The sequence below is a fragment of the Tribolium castaneum genome, chromosome 6 (genome assembly GCF_031307605.1).
Source record: "Tribolium castaneum strain GA2 chromosome 6, icTriCast1.1, whole genome shotgun sequence".
Classification (NCBI taxonomy): domain Eukaryota; kingdom Metazoa; phylum Arthropoda; class Insecta; order Coleoptera; family Tenebrionidae; genus Tribolium; species Tribolium castaneum.
In genome coordinates this window covers 11341042-11359062 of record NC_087399.1, presented here as the reverse complement: position 1 = coordinate 11359062, position 18021 = coordinate 11341042, and the positions used below count along the sequence as shown (strand labels likewise).

The window sequence follows — 18021 nt, the reverse complement described above, 5'->3', positions numbered from 1 at the left end:
TGTTAAACCAATAGAAAAACTGAGACAAAAAGTACGAAACAATGAGAACCTAAAAAAATTTTTAATTAAAAAGTAGGAAGATCACAAAAACTAACATTCTTTTATACCACAAGTAGCGAGAAAATGAAACTGTAAATTTAAAAAATTAGGAAATTGATACTTCGAAAGTAAAAAAAATGTAGGAAAAAGCTAGACTAAAACAATGAGAAACTGATAAAAAGCTGCAAACTTTTGGAACTAAAATTTATTGTCAGGCAGAATTGTGTTGTAGTTATTCATTAGTGACATGTTGTCGGTGTTCATAATTTTGTTTTTACAGCCCCCTTTTTTTAAATAAAGGCTAGGAAAATACGAAATTAGAAGATTAAACATTATAATAAATGAATATAAAAGTCGGAATAAAAGTTTGTGAAAAACAAGTTAGCATAATATGTAGTTTTTGCTTGCTTTATTAGTTTATTTTATTATTTATTACCTCGTAACGGAGAAGACACACTCCTTTCCCTTGCTAATTTCTTCGAGAGCTTGTTTCAAATATTCAGCTTTTATAAAAGGCGACGTACACTGCACCAAAGCAACTGCATCAACTTCAGGATGTTTGTGAATAAAATCCAAAACTCCTAAAATTGAAGATGCATCATCCCTTGCAGACTCTTCAGATCTCCAGTGCACGTTAACAACACCAGCTTCTTGTAAAATCTTGAAGTGGTCCGTAGACACCCACACTGATGAAAAATTCACTTGCAAAACAACGCTCAAAGTAATGGATAAAAGTGAACGACCATTTAGTTTAGCTAAATTTTTCAACGGAATTCCCTTTGAACCACCACGAGCTAAGATTAGTGCAGCGATATGGGGGTGGTTGTAATTTAGGGGATTCCTATCGGAACAATTAGTTTTTTGCAAAGTTGAGATTAAGAACTTACCAACTGCTGGATTTGCATGAAAAAGAGAGTGGGATAAATGCAAGGAATAAGACGAAAACATGATTCATGTTTATCAGAGTTGTGCGTTGAGTCAATACCTACTTACGACGCAATTACCACATTATTCAATTGACTAAATTGAATTAAGCTAGATAGAAATTTGGTAAGATTGGAAATGGCGTACCTACAATAACTCTTGCTTAAGTCCTTAATTCTCTGAAATTGTAACTTTCCATGAATATTTGAAAACTATACCTACTCGTATTTCGTTGAAGTTTACTTTAAATAAACCTAAAATTATCCGAAAGTTGCTTTCGTTTGAATTTAATATCTTAATTTTTGCTTTATAAAGAAATTATCTATGACCAGTTCATAGCTACTTTGCCTGATCTGACAAAAACTACAGCCCAGTCAAATTAGACAAAAATAAGGCGATCGGTGGAAAAAATTCCTAGAGAGATGGACTTTTTTTTAAAAGCTTTCTTTACACTAGGTTAACTCTGAACATATCTATTTTCCCTTTGTTTAATTTGAAAAAACACAGATCAACGCATTGTGAATATTGCTATGCAACTAATTATACCGTGCGCCATTAAAAATTCTCAAACAGTGAAAAATTAGTTTTTGTGGAATTTATTGAGGTAACAGTAACAGGTAAAAGAATAATAACTTATTTTAACAAATGTTCGAAATGTCCACCTTCTCGTTCCAGACAATAACCGAGCCTGTTATGAAAACCCTGAACAGCATTTCGTATGAAAGTGGGGTCAAGCTCATTGCAAGCATGTCTAATCCGATCTTTAAGTTCTTCTACATTATTTATTATCACTTTATTATAAATTTTACATTTTAAGTACCCCCAAAGAAAAAAGTCATTGAGTGATAAATCTGGGGACCGAGGGGGCCAAGATATTGGTCCAAACCTTCCAATCCACAGCTCTGGAAAAATTTCGTCTAAATAATATATGATTCTTGCAGTGAGTGGATGCGGAGGAGCTCCACACATATGAAACCAGGCATTATCAATGTTTAAATTTTGGATTTGGGGTACTACTTGTGTGCGAAGAAGTTCTAAGAAGGAAATTGAATTTAAATATCTTTCTATGAAAAATGGGCCTATAAGTGTGGTATTAATAACTCCTGCCCATACGTTAACCCTACGGTTGTACTGCGGCCTTGTTAAATTTTGGAGGCGTGGATTAGTCCTTGACCAATATCTGTAAAGAACAGAATAATAAAGGAAAAGGATATGGACGAATAAGTGAATTACCGATAATTTTGAGAATTTACTTCACCATCAAGTTCAAATGATGGTTCGTCTGTAAATACTATTTTTTCCAATATTTCTTCATTTTCATTTAATAAATTGAACATTCTTTCACAAAAATCGGTTATTTTAATTTTATCTTCGTTACTCAATAGCTGATGATTTGTAAATTTATACGGTTTGTATTTAAATTTTTTCAACACTTTTCTAACTGAAGAATACGAGATTCCAAAATTGTTGCTCATAATTCTTAATGAAGACATCGGGTTTTCTTCTGCATAACATAAAATGTTTAACTTGGTTTCTTCAGTTACACATAATTTGATCTTGTTCTCTTGTGGTGTTCGTATTTGACACACCCGCGTTTATTAAAGTTGGAAATAATATTACGAATGGTTCCAATTGATGGAATTGGCCGATCGGGGAAAGATAGTCACGCACATTGCTTAGGCTGTTATTGGCATTGCATAAAATCATTATCTGTATCTTCTCTTTCGTTGAATACATTTTTTTCTTGATTTTATCGTAATAATTCAGAAATAAAATTAACTAAACGCCCTCTGCTGATGACTTTTGAACTATGTCGAAAACAGTAACAAAATTTTCGTAATTCCACATTTAATTGACAGTCTATGAATTGTTTAATTATTTTGCGTGTATAGTGTTAATTGCTTATATTAGAGAGAATTGAAATGCTGCGGTAAATCTACAAAACTACAATAAAGATTAACAACTGCTGATACATTTAAACGTAAATTATGCCAAAAGGTAGGCTTTTCAATGTTTTTGTAATAATTTTCCAATAAAGAAAGTGAACCAAACAGTCATTCGTTATTCGCGTTTTCCTCGTCATCTCTCATTTGTCAACATAAGTTTCTTGCATTAAAGATACAATAATCATTCCGCATAGGCAATGCAATAATTGTGAAGCCCCAAAATTCGTGCAACGCTCAAAATATCCGAATAAACATTTTCCCGCCATTTATGGTTACTGTTTTCGACCTAGCTCAGTGGCGCCCCCAACGGTAATTTTACTTCCGAATAACACAAACTTCAAATAACCTGACACTTGACATCAAATAATTATTTTTACGTTTCATTGGTAACTAACTATTCGTAGTTTAAATTAGACTAATGTTTTGATATTTTTTTTTTTCAAATTGAACATAGGGACTATGTTCAGAGTTAAAAAAATCTCCCTGTGCATTAAAAGTTCCTGAAAGTGGGGAGCGAGCTCGAGGAGAGTGAGGGGGCTAAAGCTGTCTTTTTTTGTTTTTTTGCTTATATCTCGGAAACGGTCACTCCTATCAATTTTTATTGCCAAAATTAAAGTTTATAAAATTTCCTACAAAATGGTCCTAGCCTTATTGTTGTAGAACTAACCGTAAGCGAGCTACTAGCTTTTGAAGTTCAGTGTCTACATGACACTACATAATTAAACATTAGTATACCAAGGGTATACCATAAATATTTATATGGCAACAGTGTGTATAAAGCATCTCCCAACTAAAAAAATGTGCAAAATAAAAAAAAACTTTCTTTGATCGAGCTTTCCAGTTGAAGACCACAATTCAACATCTGTAGATGACTCAGAAGATATGATAGGATGAACTGTTGGACTTAATGCATACAGTTTATTAAAAAAATTATTCAAAATATGTATATTAAATTAATTATATATTAATATGTTACTGAACAAAAATGTAAATCAGTTTTCAATGTTTGAGACGAAGACGAAAATGCAGCATCTAATGACGACTCCAAAAACTTCAGTGACTTCCATGTCTCCTCCTATCTTCTCTAATAAAGTTTTGGACCCAATAAATTTAGTTTATTGTCAGTTTTTCAAATTACAAAACATTTTCTTTTAAAGCACATTTTTTTAAATGATTATTTATTTTCAACCCTATAACTCGCTTGTGGTTAGTCCTACAAGAAACCATTTTGTAGGAAATTTTATCAGCTTTTATTTTGGTAAGAAGATAAAAATTTATAGGAGTTACAGTTTCCAAGATATAAACAAAAAAAAAGACTGCTTTGAAACAGCTAGCTCCTCAACCACGAGAACTTTTGATATATGTCTACCCAATTGTAAAAGAAGCTTTTAAAAAAACCTCCAACTTTCTAGGAATTTTTCCCACCGATTTGTCTACTTTGACTGGGCTACTAACACTAAAGCAGTGAATATGGAGATAAAATTTTTGTTTTTTTAACAAACTTATAAAAATGACATTATAGTCTAAGCTCTTTACATTAGAAATGCACTAAATCCAAATACAAACAAAAAATCAACACTACACTACCATCAAAAGGGTAAAAAATTTAGAAACAACAGTTCAAAGTTAATCAAAAATACTACAATCATATAATAATATAAAAATAAAATAAATTAATAAAAATAATATAATAAACAGTTAAAGCACAAACCTGATGATTTTTTCAAATAAGTATGATTTAATTCACAAAGTCAGTTCGTTCTTAGTTTTTCAGTCTGTTATACGGACTGATCCAGAAATACTGAGTCTGTTGGCAACACTGGATGTAAATTTTAAAGAATACCAATGGAGTAGGCTTCCAGTTAACAACAATTTAACATTCTTGTGGGGTTGTACGTCAAATAATTGTCAAGAGAAATCGAATTCGGTTGCAGTGTTGCAAATTATGAGCAAAAATACTTTCAAATATGTTGCCAACCATGGCCACCTTGATGTATGGAGACAACTTTTATATAATATATAAAGATTATATTTATTATATATTATATATTATATATTATATATTATATATTATATATTATATATTATATATTATATATTATATATTATATATTATATATTATATATTATATATTATATATTATATATTATATATTATATATTATATAGAAAACGAAGTTGTCATCAAGGTGGCCGTGTTGCCAACAGACGCCAACAGTTTTTCTGGATCAGTTTATATAAGACTTGTAAGTCTTTAGTTCCATAGTATATTTTAGCTTTTTATACTGTTTTACTGAATCGAATACCATTTTTTCATTGAAGAGTAGAAAACATCTATTTCCAAAGAGGTTAGTTATTTCAAAATTGGAGAAAAATGCCCAAGTCAGTATTACATTCAAATAAAAAAGATATAAAAGTTAACAATTCAAAAAATTAAGGGCTGAAGATGAACCACTTGGTTCGAAATATGTTTTATCTTTAACATTTACATCTTTAACTTTGTGACAATAAGCTTATGCGGTATTGACTTTTTAAACCTACAGTTTTATAATTTTACAGAGAAACTACTTTTAGTTTTTTATTCTGTTAAATTTAGCAACTTTTAAGAACTTCTGTTTTTTAAGAATTGTGATTAACTGATTACATTGACACTTAATTAAGTATGCAGGTGGGATGATTAGTAGAAGGTGTCAATTTTTCATAAGTAATGATAATTTTTGTTTGAAATCGTTTAGAAAATTGCTTTTGAAATGATTTTTTTAATATTCGAATTTTTTAGAAACTGTTAGCTGCTTAAATTCATTAGATTTTGTGTTTTATATCTAAATTGTTTTCTTTTCTCTTCATTTTTTGCTGACATATTTTTTTATTTTTGCCTTATTATTTTGTTTTTCGAGTATTGTATTAAAGTTTAGATAACCCCACTAATTATTTTGTTGTTCCAAATAATATTTCTTGCAATGTTATAGTTAGGTTTATACAATCGATCAAACTAAGCAACATTTCTACTAAAAATTTTTTATAGTTTTGCATGTACTTACATTAAACAAAATGAAAAAAAATTGAAATCAAGTCAAAATAACTTATTTATAAGCTAATTTTTACCTAAAATGTGCAATTTATTTTTAAGGGCAGCAAATCCTCGTTAAAAATAAGAAGCTTGAAGAAAAAAAAGTAAAAGGGAAACTTTCTATTTTTGCAACTTTCTTACAAAAAAAGAAATTAAATTCTTTATAAAAAGCCCGATTGAATAAAACAAGTTAAAATAACAATAGGTACAATAACACATTTTAAAACATACTTTTCTTAAATTTACATTTTTTCAATAAATTTTCCCTAAAAATAAGTTTAGTTAAACACAAAAAGCCGAAAAATATAAATTGAAAACTATATCGATAAGGTAATAAAGATTTTTTTTTAATAAGATACATTTTTATTCAACAAATCGGTCAATATGTGGAATTAATTCTATTAAAAATTCTGCAATTTTTTGCTCAAATTAACATTTTTTTACAAAAGATAAATTGTTGTTGAAAAACTAAGCGAACAATACCAGCAAGAATGTGAATTTTAAAACCTACTCTTGTGAAGTTCTTCACCGATTTAATAAATTCTCTTACAAGAAGCAACTTTTCTGTACAAATACAGGGCGTCCGTTTTTCGAGCGCCACCGTAGGGATCTCAGTTATTATAAAAGATACGAGGTCGGTTAATTTAGGGAAAAGTTGCACATTTTTATGCTGAACAATTATCTGAAAAAAAAAATGTGAAAATCTGAAAAATGATGTCATTTTTATTTTTTGAATTATTGAGAAAAATCAAATTTTTTTATTTGTTTTTACTTTTTTAAGCGGAAATCAAAAGAAATAGACGCTTTTAAATTAAACTTTCTTCTGGCACTTTTTTAAGTACTTTGGTTCTTCTTGCGGACACCATAATTCATACTTGTATTTTTGAAAAGACTTTTTGTTTCTGATTACAATGATGTATCACATTATATGATCGAACCTTATATGCTGAGTAAAATTAAGGAAAAATCGTTTTTGCAAAGAGTGCTTTGGAAAAAACGTCAAAAATGTTGTTTAACAAACTAGATTTTGACAGTTTTATTAAATATGTGAGCAAAAGATTTATAATTTTATCTTGTTTTGTTGTGCGATGAAAAAAATTCTAGCTTATCATATTGTTCAGTTTTTAAATAAGCTTAATTTAACCGACCTCGTATCTCTTATAATAACGGAGATCCCCATGATAGACACCCTGTATACCTAATACCTGTGTGTGATTCCTGCTTTTAACTCATCGAAATAAAGCAAAAAATAAAAATAAAATTTACAAGAATACAGAAATGTGTCTGGCGTACTGAATTAAAGCAAGCCTTGAAAAGGACGTGTAGCTTTAACCACATTTCTTTTCAAAAAATCTTATTACAAAAGACTGTGGAGAAGACTAAGGAAATATTCACAAGCACTGTTTCTATCTTAACAAATAACCGTTAAAAAAATTTCTCACGACATTCTGCTAGACATCATTCACCAATTATTGAATATTCTACTCCCCATTTTTTTCACTTGTTAAAATAGCATTCCACAATGTAGGCTTTTTCTTGGGAATAATCTAGATTAAGCAAAGAATCAGTTTTTGAAAAATTCTGATCTGTCACGTGGCACGTGGCATCTGGCACGTGGCTAAAATTCCGCTGGCAAGGCCTGCTCTAATTCAGTTTAGTTTGGATCTTAAGTCACTTCATTCAAGTCATAATGAAGAATATCCGAAAAAAAATTTGTTGGCACCTCCACATTTTTGTAAGTTTATAGATTTATTGTGTGAAGTTTTCTTCAAATACTTCAGCCAAATTAAATTTATTTTGTAAATCAGCAAAATTTCGTGCAAGAAACAAAATAAAATACACATTTTTATTGTAAAGTATTGCAATCTCCAATCTTCAACTTCTCCATCTCTCTAACCCTTGCTTGTATTTGCTGCTGAATCACCAGCTTGTGCTTTTTCCCTACACCGAGTTCTTCCATTTGTTTGAGCCACTCCTCCCTTTCTTTAATTTCATGTACAACTAAAACCACTTTATTAGATCACTTTCTCTCCCATGAACCACATTCACTTACGTTGATCAAATCTATTAAAAGTTTCTTCGGTTTCTGGTGGTTTCTTCGTTTTTCTCGATGGCTTCGGTTCAACTTCTTTCCCAAATGCCATTTTATTTTGTAAGCGATTTTTCTCCTTTTCTCTATCGATTTTCGGTCCACGTGGAACAAATTTCTCTCTTTCGTAGGCACCAGATTTGTGGATGGTATCCAAACTGCGACGTTTGGAAGTTCCGGGACGAATCAAAACCTTGGGTGGTTTTTTTCGAGGTGTGATGGAATCACAACTGCGATTTGTTGGTAGAGGTAAAGGTTCACCGTTGCGGAGGCAATAATCGAATTTTTTGCGCTGCATCATTGTTAGCTTGCTTTCATCCATCAGCACTTGACGTTAATGCAAATTTTGTCAGTAACAATGAATAAAACACAAAAACAGAAACAGTAGGTAATTTTAAAAAAGCAATAAAAAAGTAACAAAGGTGATAGATAATAGTATATTAAAGAACAAGTTCTATAACGAGTATGTTATACTATTTTTTATACTTTTTTCACGTCTAGGAAATTTTGTGTCAGTTGGTAACGGTAATAAATAATAAATGAAGAAGAAATGATAATTAAATCGATCATACGTGTATTCCACGCATTATCGATGAAACTCTTAAAAACTAAATACCCTTAGATTCATTAAAGTACACTGTACAGGGTGCTGCATTTTGGATGTCCGAATAGGGGATGTCCGAAACTAAAACATTTAGAAAAAAAACTAGTGACACTTTCTCGGATCCGTTTGTTGGGAAAATAGGTTTGGTCAAAACCACATCCCGCTATCGTCTTTTTTTACGACTTATAAACAAAAGTTGACATTTTACTGAAATCTTAAAAAAATCATATATATTACACATTTGAAACAAAAACATTATGCAGGCACTTGTTTACAGAGAATTTATTAATGTTATCAGCGTTTTTTTTAACTTTTCGTTTAGCTGTAATAACATTAAGTTCTATTTTTTTAAATAGAAATCATAGTTGGCTATGAGATTTTCGAAAAGCTTATTTTTTCTGAACTGAAAACAATATAAATACAGTTTGATATTTTTATATACTTTTGATAAAAAATATATTTAAAATATTTGAATCTAGTTGGCCATGGAAAAATTATTTCACATAATTGGTGTGAACAATCTAGAAATTTTGTGAACGGTTATTAAAGTATAAACTGTGAAATTTTCAAAATAAGCTATGTTAAAGTTATTTTCAATTAAACAAATATACGTTGGTCGCAAATTTTAATTACATAAAAAATAACCATTTGATGACACTTTTTTATGATTTAGTTGTGCAATGGACGTGACGTTAATAATGTTATGTATTTTTTACCGCAGATGGAAGTTGATTTTGATTTTGGTTTTTGGATTGACATTTTTTTGTAAAATAAATTTTATTAACAGGTAATCACACAATTAATAGGATTTTTGTTTTTCCGACATTTCATGTTTAATTAGAAAATAGACGGACAATGTAAGCGTGCCATTTTAAATCTAAAAACAAATAATTTTTATTAATCGCAAAAAAATTGATGTAATAATAATTTATTATGTTGTTTTCGAATTAATTAGTGTTTAAAAAATAATTATATTATAAATACTTGTTGAGTAATACATTTTTCATAGGTTTAATTGAAAATCCAAAATTTTTTCTTTGCCTACTAATAAAGAAAAGGTGAAAAGTTTTGTTTTTTTAATTATTTAAAAATAATGTATTACACAAATAGACATATCAAATCAGAAAGAGAATGCCATAGCCAACTATGATTGCTATTTTAAAAAATTAAACTTTATGTTATTACAGCTAAACGAATGACTAAAAACATAAACGTTGATAGCATTATTATATTCTCTGTAAAATGTTTTTGTATCAAATGTGTATCTCTTATAATAAGAAAGATATAATTTTTTTAAGATTTCGCGAAAATGTCAAGTTTTATTTATAACTTGAAAACAAAAGACGATAGCTGAATGCAGTTTCGACCAAAATTATTTTCTCAAAAAACGGACCTAAGAATGGGTCACTCATTTCTCTCTAAACCCCTTAGTTTCAAAGGTTCCCTATTCGGACATCCAAAATGCAGTACCCTGTACTTTAATAAGCCATAAACGACTCCTGCTGATAGACATTAATAAGCGTATTATAAACGCAAAGTATAAAAATAACATAACATTAATAATGGTAGTACCTACCTACTATAAAAAAGCAAGAGAAAGTAATAAATAAAGATCAATAAAATTTAGAGCATAAAAAAGACAAGAAGTGGAAGATAATACCAAACATTAAAAAATGTGAATATAACATAAAATAAAATTGATAAAAATCGTCTAAAACAGATGACAGTAGGTGTCCATGTTATTAAAAAAATACAAAACACTAAGGTTATTTTGAAAATATGTATTACACCAAATTAGTATTAAACAGACAATAAGAATTTTGTTTTTGGAACAAGACTGATAAAAAATATAAACAATATAAACGGATACTAAAGAGAATTTGAACAAAACAAAACATTAGAAAACAAAAGCTGCTAATGCAAAATTTGTATTTAAGAGAACACGAATAATATAAATTTGTATATTTATTAATAAAGCAAAAAAAAACAATAATATTATTAATAGATTTTTTTACATTTGATTGAACATTAGACTAAAAAGAGAAACACAATAACAATAAGAACAATAAGAACAGTAAAATACAAAACAAAATTAGTAAGTAACTAATAAATAAAAAGTAGAATAAAAAATAAAAAAAAGAAAAAAGAAATAAATAAGTAAACTGAAAGAGATACAAACGTAACCGGAAAATGAAGTCCTAAAGATAAAGAGAAAAGATCAGATCAGTGATTAATACTTAGTTTGTATTCATATTAACAATTTTCATTGTTGTTTTAAATTGTTCAAATTGTGCGTTTCTATCACAATGAAAATAGTTCGTTCTTTAATTTTTGTACCCATAGGCAGGTACACGTTTCAATGTTTTTTTTTCAAATTTTAAGTAAACTGTCAAAATTGAAAAATTACAAATAAAAAAATGTTTTATTTATTGAGCTCTACTGTTACTCGTTAAAATTAACACACGTATTTATGATACACCCTGTATTGCGATAAGAAATTACAAGTTTATGCTCGATTAATGCTTATGGGAATGATAAAATAAAATTAAATTAGTAAAACCACAAGTTGAAGGAATGCAAGCAATAATGAAAAGACAAAAATTATAAAAATATGGAAGATAAATTAATAAGAAAACAAGTAAAACTGATTATAGGTACAAAATGAACCAATTACTAGAAAAGTTAAAAAAGTCTGTTAGCAAAATAAATAAATAAAAATGACAGATTTTTCAAAATAACAAAAAAATGGAAAAATCAAAAGACAAATTAACAAGAGCTTTTGTCATTAGACAACACATTTCTGTGATAGCAACAAACAGAATAAAATTAAAAAGTTGTTTTTTAAAAATAAACAAACTGAAATATACGATTATTCTGACAGAACCAAATTTGAACTAACCTAAACATAAATAGAAAACAAAAAAAACATAATAGTCATTAAATAGAAATGTAGTAAAATAATAACAAAGATAAAAATAAACAAATCAAAAAATGTAATGAAAAAAGAAAAGAAAAATCAGGTAATAACAGTTTTAAAAAATTGTGGATTCCATAAAGAGCACTGTGCAGAAAGACAAAACGAGAAATAAGACTTTATAACGTAAAGAATGAAAAAATTAACAGACAAATGAGAAAAAAGGAAAGAAAAGTAGAGCACAAAAAGTAAGAGAATGAACAAGTTACAAAATTCTGGACAAGGAAGAAAAAAATGTCATAAAAAAGAATATATACGAGTTCATTACAAAAAACATTACTCAAGAGTAAAACACCAATTTTTTTGTTCTACTATATTGTCACTCTTAGTCAATATAAATAAATAATGTAAATCTTCGATCTACACCTATATAAAACCTCAATAAAAATGTATCACTTTTAAAAACTGAACTTTATTTTTTAAACTCACTAAATTTTAATTAACAAAAAAAAATTCAAAAAATTGCGCACCTACCTCTCAAAAACTGATGCGTTTCCGGGCTGTAATTCGCTTTGGCGGGGTGTAAAATGCCCCCCATTTGCACATTTCGGCTCGGCCACTGCATTGCAATTTCAAACCGACAATAAAAAAAATCTGGATGACACAAAACATACGTTGCCTTGGATGCATGTTGAATCAATTCTAGTAGTTGTTCTGGTAACAATCAAAGCCACCCCAAAGCGTGTGTAAATGAGAACTGATTGCAATAATTTGATTTTCGCGCCCCGAATTTGTGTTCTATCGATCTCCCCCCACCAAATCATTCGTCAGAAAAAGACGGTTGTATCGGGGAAATACACAGAGTAAGTGAGATGGTTAAAATCAGCAGTGATATTTTGGGAAAGTGAAAATGCAACGGTTGTTATTTTTCGTTGAGGGTTGATTCAGTTAAGTTTATTTGTGGGATGTTGCCTGTTTTAAGGGTAAATAAAGTCGTCGATTCGAAGCAGAATAAGACGGCGTGTTTTGTTTGTATTACGTTGCGACAATGGGCGATTTTATTTTCGATTTTGATTTTTGTAAGTATTGTTTAATTTGTCAGTTTTTTATTTTAATAATTTCAATTTGTGTGCAGATTATTATGGCGATTATAACAACTTGTACCGTTTTGGGAACTTTACATACCAAACAATTGCTGCATCTTCTTGAAGACGATATTGAAGAAGAAAGGGATAAACATCGGTGGGATGAGGAGAAATCAATCAGTTCTAATGAAGCGCGATTGCAACATTCGCAAGATATTGTTTTGAGTAAGGATATTTATTTATTTTATAAACGAAAACAAAAAATTTGACTACAAAATCTTTCACATTTTGTTTTGATTTGTCATGATTTTAATAAACGTACATTGTGTTATTAGCTGTTTCAAAACTACAAAACCGCCAACGTCGCATTTTACCTAATTATTTTCTTAAATAAGATTGATAAAATAGTGAAATAGTTATTAATGTTCAGATCTGTCATTGAAACTATAAAGTACATCGGCTATTATTTCCTTGAAGTGCGTGAATAATTTATAACAGCTAATTTTGAGAGAAAATGCGACGTTGACGTTTTTATAGTTTTGAAACAGCTAATAGGTTGTTATTATATCATAATGAAAAAACAATTTTAAAAGTAATCTCAATTTTTTGGAATTTGCATTGAATTTGACTGATGCGAACAGTAATTCACAAAATAAGTTTCACATTTTTTTTCTGTTTATTCTTATAACCAATATTTAAATTAACAAAGGCAAATAATATACTTTTCTTCCCAGGAAGAAAACTATTGGAAATAAACAAATGGTTCGTCAACGGTTTTATTTGTAATCATTTTACAAACGAATAAAAAAGTAGCATAAACTTAAAAAAGGAATAAACAAATTTAAAAAATAAATGCAGAGCAAAACAGCGAACAAAGATGTCGATTGTCATTTAAAAACGTATGAAATCATAAATGTCACTATGATGTCAAAATGTAGCATTTAAAAAATAAAATTGACCTATTCGATGTTTTTGAAAACATGACATAACAGTGATATGAATATTATGCGTTACTTTTGCTTCAGTAGGTATATTTTTCTACTAAAAAATTACCTATAATTACATTAAAAATGGCCTTATTCAGAGCTAAACACTTACTTATGCATATTTTATGAGCAAAACATTAACATCTCTTGTGAAAAATCTCTAAAAAAGTTAACACTACCAGAGAATTACCTTTTTCAAATACTGTAAGCCAAACACTTAGAAAATTACATTATTTTGGTTTTTTTCGTTTGGTTTATCTCTAATTTTGAAGTAAAAACTGATTTATTTTGAAAATTTCTCTCTGATAGAGCAAAGAAAATCTCCCATAATGAAGGTCAAAAATGACGATTAAGTTTCATGTTGTAGTACGTTTCAAAGAATAGTTTTTCTTATAATTAAATTTGAATGACCTATGTATTTTTTAACAAGTTTTAGCTACAGATGCAAACTATCAAAAAGAGTAGATAAAGATGAGAGATAAAAATGAAAATTAAATCAAAATTGGTAATAATTACATTTTTCTTATTTTAAGTTTTCATATTTTATAATCGGTTATTCTAAAAAAAATATCTTATTTTGTATTGTTTTTCATTATCCTGGTTTATTTTCACTCATAAATACCGAGGCTTATACTTTGTGGCAACATTTTCTAAACAAATGGTTTTGTCTGTATACAAAGGTAGACACGCGAGGGTTTAGGTAGATTAATGTTTTCGTTTCGTTCAATTTATTGAAAATACAATTAGGGAAGTTTTCCGGGCTCTTGGCACTCCCTTAATAACCCAATATTTTGACACCAACAAGTTAAATGAATCTAGGTGAAAACATACCAAAATTATCTTTTTAATAAAAAAAGATTCTTTTCACATATCAAAGTTCAAAGTACGAGATGGCAACTTTAAAGAAGACTGAAGCATGTACTTTGTTGGTCAAACTCGAGGATTATTCTCACAATAGTTGTGTACAATATTTTTGATACGTATACAGGTTGTATCAGAAATTCGGGTGTAATTTTAACAGGTAACAGAGCTTTTTATCAACGACAGCGTATATTTCATCAATTTTCAAAGATATGGTTTTGTTTTTTGCAAAAACACTGATAAAATAGTCATTTAAAAAATTAAAAAGATTAGCCCTTTTATTATGTCCTGCGCATTGTCATCTCTTCCGATAATGTTAAAGTGCGATCATATTGAATTTAAATATGTAACGACAAATTATTGAGATATAATTTTAATATTTCTTTCATCTGATATTTGTATTTGTTAAAACTGTCGTTGGATATACACATTTCAAAAAAAAATCGTGACATCTACCGATAAACATTGGAATACCATGTTGATCTTGTCACTCGGCTCAGTTGACATTTTTAAAATGAAAAATTGACTGAGTTTTGACTCCATATAATTTTTAATATCCCCCTAAGACGACAATCTAAAAATAATGAGTCAGCTGGCATTAGACATTATTTATTAAATGGCTTTAAAAAATCAAAAACGCTAACCTTATTTTCAGTAATGTCAGTATTTTGTGAAATCTGAGTCAAAAGACAGTTTTAGGCAGTGTCGTCACTTGTCAACCCTTCAGATTGGAATTTCTTACGAACTTCCTAAAATCTGCATTTTCGACACCAAAAATAATTTACTTAAATTTCCGCCAACATGTGATAATAAAAGCCAATATCTATAGATAATTATCATGTTTTCCTCAAAGAAGTAAGAAATATTATAAGATAATTTTGATTTCAAGTAATGGGTAGTATTATTTACTTGTAATAGCAAAGGATGAACGTAATTTATATTTTATTAGAAAGAAAGAGATAGAACTAAAAGCTTTTGCTACATTTTATAAAAACAAACAATTATTAACCAAATTTTGAAACTTTTTTGGCAAAATCAAGAGTCAAAACCGTTCAAGGAAAATTCTCTAAAGATTACAAGTCTGTTTCTCGCCCACAACAAACATTTTTTTAGATATCGTTCGAAGCGAGGGTCAAAGTTCAGTTCCTCATCACAATGAAGATTAATTGGACTAAAACATCGATGCTTTTAAATGTTTTCAGTTCAGAGAATAATTAATATTCCATTTCATAATAGGCAAAAATTCAAAATCACTGAAGCCCTCTAAATCTGTTTTCATTTTTCATAAGATATCAGTCAAAGTTTAATAAAGAACTGGTTAAAATTGGTCAAACATAAAAGAACAGTACTTTGTTGTAACAGTGCTAATCTAGTAACAATTCCCATATTCTCATTTAGAAACTTCCCTTTTTCTCGTTTTTTATCAAAAATCCCCCCAGAGGTGGCAACTCTACTTCCAAAGCGGGCAATTCAAAAATAATATTTTGTTTTCAGCTTTTAGCAAAATTCTTTCAATCTGCATGTGGTTGGCATGGCTTAATCTTGTCTTCGCCGCCATCTTGATCTATGGCGTGACCACAATGACTTCCGTCTACATCTTGCCTTGGATTCTCATCAGTGGCACTACTTATCTGTTAGCGATCACAACTGTGATTATGGCATATCTCAGCTTAATCCCAGGATTATACATCAGTTACTCGGTTTTACGTAAGTAATGTATTAGTTTTATTTTCGCGGAAACTTAAAAAACGTTTGAGAGTCACTGGCACGGTTGAATACAGGATTATTCGTATTTATGTGGCAATATTTGATATGGCCACATATGACACATAAAGTAATACTGAATAATTTAAATATAGAGTTTGCGCTTCACAAATGTTATAAACTTCGTTTCGTTATAAGCTTCGTACTCGATTTCATATTAGCTAGATTAACACATTGCTAAGAGAAAAAGGTTCCAACTTAAAGTATAGACATAAAAAACGTTTTGCACAAACTCTCTTACAACTTTGAAAATAGATACCTTAAGGCAATTAAGTGAGAACATTTATTTAGTCTTTTTACGTTTACCTAAGAATAATTTGCCAAAAAAAAAAAATTTGTCAATAAATAATCGTCCCATTTAGTAAGTATTTTAATTAGGAAAAGTATGTTTATTCTGAATAGGGACATTCACATTATCAAAAGTGTAAGGAACACATAATAAAAATAATAAATAAATATAAGTATAAAATATTTTGGTATTTACCAACTTGTCAACAAAATCTTTTATTAACTTACTTTACCATGTATTTACACTGTTTTGTAATAACCTAATTTTGACTCAATTATGTTTAAATTGTGTGTCCTTTTTTTCCTACGAGATGGGGAAATCGATATAACCTATGAAAACTTTTGTAACTTCATAGGTTTATCCAATATACAAAATTAACTTAGTTCTTACAAAATAGTGCAAATAAACAACGTAATAATTCTGCATTTTTTGAGAATCTAAATAGCTCTAATCAGAATTTGAAAATTTTTTGAGATCATTTTTAAGATTCACATATTATCGTATAATATAGAAATGTAGTTTAGCAGAATTTCCTTTTTTTTGACAAATTTTAACATTTCAGTGGTGTGTCTGGCCGGCTCTCTCATCTTCATTGAAATGTGGTATACCATCGTATTGTATTACGTAAGTTTGGGTCGAGCTCGCTGCTCAAGATATGGTTCCTTGTCTCCGACCGTGATTCATGCTTATGGGGGCTATACTCACACCATTCAACCTATGAATAACGACCCGAACAAACCTTTAGTATAAAGACTTTTTTTATATAATCAACCGTCAAAGAAGCGTCAGGATGGCATTACTGCAAAGAGTGTTTTTTATTTAGAATTGAGGTTGGTACCATTAGTACAAAATCTTGACACACATGACAGTTGATTATAAAAAATGAATTATAATGTTTCCCAAAATTATATCGATTTTTGATGTTAGACGGCGACGCTCGCCACTGCTTCGTAGAAAGTCCAGATTAGAAAAACAATGACAATAATAATGAGACCTAAGCACTCATTATTAGCCATTTGTGATATTGTAAGTGAGTTTCACAATCATTTTCTTCCTCCTATACTGTTGTATTGAATTGATTGTGTCTTATATGAAACTTGCACAAATGTGGCGCTATTTTTCTGTGAATTTCCATAGACATGTACTGAATAAAGTTTATGTGATTTATCTGTCTCTCATTCCTACCTATACGCTTCGTAACAAAATTTTGTGCAAAAAGTAAGTTACGAGTACCTACAATTGGTTTACTTTCATAAAAACCATTGTGGTGAAAATTAGGTACTCTTGGCATAACTTTTATATGAGTTGTCATGGTAACAGGTTAGTCAATGAGGAAGTTTCCATTTTTTTATTAATTAATTAATTTATTATTAATTAATACCATTAATGGTATTCATAATTGTAAAACTAATGGTACTTTTTATTTTTTATATTCGCAAAAATAAAAAGT

At 29.2% G+C, this 18021-nt stretch overlaps 2 protein-coding genes across 2 annotated transcripts; one reads left to right on the top strand and one right to left on the bottom strand.

The window, feature by feature from the left end:
* Positions 1-7755: 7755 nt before the first annotated feature.
* LOC656635 (uncharacterized protein) lies at positions 7756-12272 on the bottom strand. Its single transcript, XM_963150.4, has 3 exons — positions 12121-12272; positions 8033-8395; positions 7756-7980 (listed from the first exon to the last, which is right to left on the bottom strand). Exons 1-3 carry the CDS (start codon positions 12209-12211, stop codon positions 7826-7828), a joined length of 609 nt encoding a protein of 202 aa, XP_968243.2. The 5' UTR covers positions 12212-12272; the 3' UTR covers positions 7756-7825.
* Positions 12273-12444: 172 nt separating this feature from the next.
* Positions 12445-17738, top strand: LOC103314815 (uncharacterized). The gene is made up of 4 exons (XM_008201780.3): positions 12445-12665; positions 12722-12896; positions 16013-16225; positions 17134-17738. The coding sequence occupies exons 1-4, from the start codon at positions 12552-12554 to the stop codon at positions 17319-17321; spliced, it is 690 nt and encodes a 229-aa protein (XP_008200002.1). The 5' UTR covers positions 12445-12551; the 3' UTR covers positions 17322-17738.
* The last annotated feature ends 283 nt before the right edge of the window (positions 17739-18021 follow it).

Excerpts from the sequence above, each read along its gene's own strand:
- LOC656635 (XM_963150.4), bottom strand. The coding sequence starts at position 12,211 with ATGCAGTGGCCGAGCCGAAATGTGCAAATGGGGGGCATTTTACACCCC. Across the intron at positions 8,396-12,120 it reads AACGCATCAGTTTTTGAGAG|TGCTGATGGATGAAAGCAAG; the intron begins GTAGGTGCGCAA and ends ATTAACGTCAAG. Across the intron at positions 7,981-8,032 it reads TTTTAATAGATTTGATCAAC|TTGTACATGAAATTAAAGAA; the intron begins GTAAGTGAATGT and ends AAGTGGTTTTAG.
- LOC103314815 (XM_008201780.3), top strand. The coding sequence starts at position 12,552 with ATGTTGCCTGTTTTAAGGGTAAATAAAGTCGTCGATTCGAAGCAGAAT. Across the intron at positions 12,666-12,721 it reads TATTTTCGATTTTGATTTTT|ATTATTATGGCGATTATAAC; the intron begins GTAAGTATTGTT and ends ATTTGTGTGCAG. Across the intron at positions 16,226-17,133 it reads CATCAGTTACTCGGTTTTAC|TGGTGTGTCTGGCCGGCTCT; the intron begins GTAAGTAATGTA and ends TTAACATTTCAG.